The 3,881-nt window shown below is 44.0% G+C and overlaps 1 protein-coding gene across 1 annotated transcript; it reads left to right on the top strand.

Moving 5' to 3' along the window:
- Nucleotides 1-1,608: 1,608 nt before the first annotated feature.
- On the top strand, nucleotides 1,609-3,665 carry ddx28 (DEAD (Asp-Glu-Ala-Asp) box polypeptide 28). The gene has a single exon (XM_008405478.2). It carries the CDS (start codon nucleotides 1,877-1,879, stop codon nucleotides 3,584-3,586), a length of 1,710 nt encoding a protein of 569 aa, XP_008403700.1. The 5' UTR covers nucleotides 1,609-1,876; the 3' UTR covers nucleotides 3,587-3,665.
- Nucleotides 3,666-3,881: the final 216 nt, after the last annotated feature.

Raw genomic sequence — 3,881 nt, 5'->3', positions numbered from 1 at the left:
ACTGAAAGCACAAGCGATGTTCCCTGAAGCTTCATCAAATCAATCAGTGAGTTGATTCATTCAGCACATGTTAACAGCGGTCGATGCGCAATCAATGCTAAAAATGTGGCAGTATCACTAATGCAGAAAGGGGCTTTATATGTGTGCCTTTTGAACACCTTATTTAACTTTTTTGAAAACTACATGAAGGGCAGATATTTTAACAGAAATAACATAATAAAAAATAAAACTCATCTGTGGAGAGAAAGAAACAAGAAAACAGCAGAGGTCTGTGTTTTCCTTTGGAAGCCCTGTTGACGCATGCTTGGGGAGATTAGACTCCTCTTTTATGAGCTTACTCACCAGGCAAAGCAAAAATGCTGGATTATCCCCTTAAGAACTCTGGAATGGCTATGCCAAAAAAAAAATTTTAAAACTGGACTGGGTTTTTCTAACCCTATCTGCTCAATTATCTGTGAAGATTAAATATGACATCATACGTGGCTAAAAACTAAATAAAAGCATTTTTACAAAAGAAAAGAGAGAAATAAACCTTCTTTTTTTTTCAGACATTTAATTCATTTATCTTTGTTAAAGCATGACTCAAAGTCATGTGGACCTTTATTGACAACCATGGTTGTGTCAGTGACAGTCCTTTTTCTCACCCTTGTCTAATCTATTACAGTCTGTGACATTACAGCGCTGACTCACTGGGCCCACGATCAGCTGATTGATTCATCATTAGAGCAGGCATGCGGAGTTTGATGGCCTACAAGCCATCAAACTCAAAGCTCATATAGGACACTTGTTACTGGAGTATGTAAATATACATACATATACATATACATATATGATATACCATTTATAAATATATAGTACAAAAAGCTTGAGAAGTCTTTCATTGTATTCAGTAACTCAGTCCACAAAGTGGCACAATATATAAATTAATTACRCACATAGTTTGTAATATTTTCTAACCTTTATTTCTATTAATCGTTATGATTTTCCACCTACAGTCAATGGAAACAAACACAACACTTAAGATTAGAATAGTCCATCTGAAAAATAAATAAATAAATAAAACAGCAATGTGGGATTGACGTAAGGAAAGTTGCTCGAAGGTTATTGTTTTCAAAAGGTCCTTTTAATCCGACAATGGAGCCTTAATTGAGTCACATGGTGGATGTGACTGTGTATACACATTATACATATCCTTCACAAAGGTTCTTCTGGGGGAAAGATGTATAAAATTTCCATAAACACACTTATAAATCTTGTGAATGTAACCTCTGACTGCAGAGGTTAGGCTTACATCATATTAAACCCCATAAGTCTGTTGCACCTCATTTTAATATGTTTGGAAGGCACCTTTGGAAAGTTAAGATGACATGTTATTTATTTATTTGYTTGTTTTATTTATGCTTGATCAAGAGGAACAATCATGGGAAGGAATAGTCAATATTTGGACAAAAACTATTGACAAAACTTATCTTTGATGGGAAAAAAAGCTCTTGGAAARACATTTTTAGAGTTGTGATTTTATTTTATTTATTTTTTCAGAGCATGATGAAAACAAATCCTTTCAAAATTTGTCTCCGAGAACCGCAAAGGGTTAAAATAAAAATGTAACGATACATCCCAACACACATAGACCATTTAGTGTACCGTTTGTTTTTGAAAACGTCATCAAACCCCGACACTGACGTCATCAGTGCGTACCAAGGCAGCATGGGGCTCCTCAGTAGCTAGAATGCTAACAGCGCAACGGTGTTTTTAAAGACTTTTGAAGGCTTTCGCCGATATTCAKCGCATCTAACTGGTTTACCATCTTCAGGTTTGTGGTTTCCTTCTTGACAAGTTACAGCTGGATGATTGCTGGACGTAGTCGGGCCTCATAATGCAGACTTTGAAGGTCGCCCGGGTTGCCTCTGCAGCATTAAAATCCCTCGGATCAGGCAGGCTGTTCCGCTCTGAGCTCCTCACGGCGCCTTTAAGCCATCATTTCTCAGCGACACAGCCTCGTTTTTGTCAAACTGAGCCGAACCCAGAGGACACAGCGGTCATCCGCGTCCCACGCTACTTGCTAAAGCGCGTGGAAAACGTGAAACAAGCCCGAGGCAAACCCAAGATCAGCACCGTCAAAGCGGGCAAGTTGCTGATCCAGAGCAGGAACCCTTCTCTGAACCAGTCTGCCGGGTTCACCGCGGGGAAGTTCGAGCAGCCCGTCCTCTGCTCCAAGGGATGGAAACACAATAAGTCATTTGGTGACTACTTCACCATCAACAACATCAAAGACGTGGCTCCTTTTATTGCAGCCAGCCAGAGTGAGGACACCGAGCAGAAATCACCGCCAACTTTTCAGAATCTTCACATCTGCAAGGAGCTGGTTGAAACTTTGGAGAGAGTCGAGATCACGCACCCAACTATCGTCCAGCTTCAGACCATCCCAAAGGTAATGAGAGGTCACAACATCCTGTGTGCTGCAGAGACGGGCAGCGGGAAGACCCTGAGCTACCTGCTGCCTGTTGTTCACAGGCTGCAGGCGAACAGGCAAGACGCAACGACGGACAGGATCCGAGCCTTGGTTGTGGTTCCGTCCAGGGAGCTGGCTGAGCAGGTGGCGGCTGTGTCCAGGACTCTGTGTGCGCCGTTGGGTTTGCGTACTAGTACTGTGGGTGGAGGGCGMGGTGTGGGTTACATCAAGGCAGTCTTTAGAAGGAATCGTCCAGATATCTTGGTGGCCACACCAGGTGCCCTGGTTAAAGGCCTGCGTAGAAACTGCTTGGATTTGAGCGAGCTGAACTTCTTGGTGGTGGACGAGGCCGACACCATGTTTGACCCCAGCTTCTCTGATTTACTTTCMGAAATTTTATCTCATGCAAACATTGCGAGCGATCCCAAGGAGACACGAGGCCTGGGCCTTAAAACCCAGCTGCTCCTGATCGGCGCCACCTTCCCAGATGGGGTCGGAGAAGTTCTCAGCAAGGTGACAGACCTGGGCAAAATTGTTACAGTTAAGAGCAAGATGCTGCACTATCTCATGCCCCACGTCAAGCAGACTTTYCTGAAGGTAAAGGGTGCCGACAAAGTCCTGGAACTCTACCAATACCTGAATAAGCTACAGCACGAAAAAGGAGGAGGTGCTGCTCTGGTGTTCTGCAACAAGTCCTCCACTGTCAACTTCCTGGGCTACTCACTGGAGGAGATGAAGGTCAAGCACTCTCGCCTGCAGGGGGAGATGCCTTCTGTGGTGCGCACGGGAATCTTTCACTCCTTCCAGAAGGGCGCTGTGAATGTCCTAATATGCACGGACATAGCTTCACGTGGCCTGGATACTTCCAGGGTGCGCTTGGTTGTCAACTACGACTTCCCTGAGTCCCACACGGACTACATCCACCGAGCGGGGAGAGTGGGGAGAGCGGGAGGGGTGGAGGACGGGGAGGTGCTCAGCTTCGTCACGCACCCCTGGGACGTGGAGCTGGTGCAGAACATCGAGACGGCAGCTCGGAGAAAGACCAGTTTGCCGGGGATGAAATCCGAGATCCAGGAGCCGAAAGCTAAAGTGGAAAACACGGAGCAAATGATTCACGTGTTGGGAGATAATTAATGTAGAGCAATCAGAGATACTGATTGTATAACACATGAATGATGAATAAAATGTTGGATTGCTGGTTTTTTCCGTCATATTTCTGTGATCMTTATTGTTGTTAGACATATTTCAATTCTAATTCAGGGGTGTCCAAATTGCTGTCTTTGATTTGTTTTGTGTGACCCCCATCCGCAGTTCAAGAGTGGCAGGAAACTGCACCGCTTTTATTTTGAAGGCATGCATCTGAGACTTTTTCAGACTTACAATAATGTGTCCTTTTCTACTTTGATGAAAAGTATTGCACATTTAATTT

This window comes from Poecilia reticulata, linkage group LG3 (assembly GCF_000633615.1).
Source record: "Poecilia reticulata strain Guanapo linkage group LG3, Guppy_female_1.0+MT, whole genome shotgun sequence".
NCBI lineage: Eukaryota > Metazoa > Chordata > Actinopteri > Cyprinodontiformes > Poeciliidae > Poecilia > Poecilia reticulata.
Note: the sequence above shows the minus strand (reverse complement) of the source record. Positions and strands in the feature narration are given on the sequence as shown.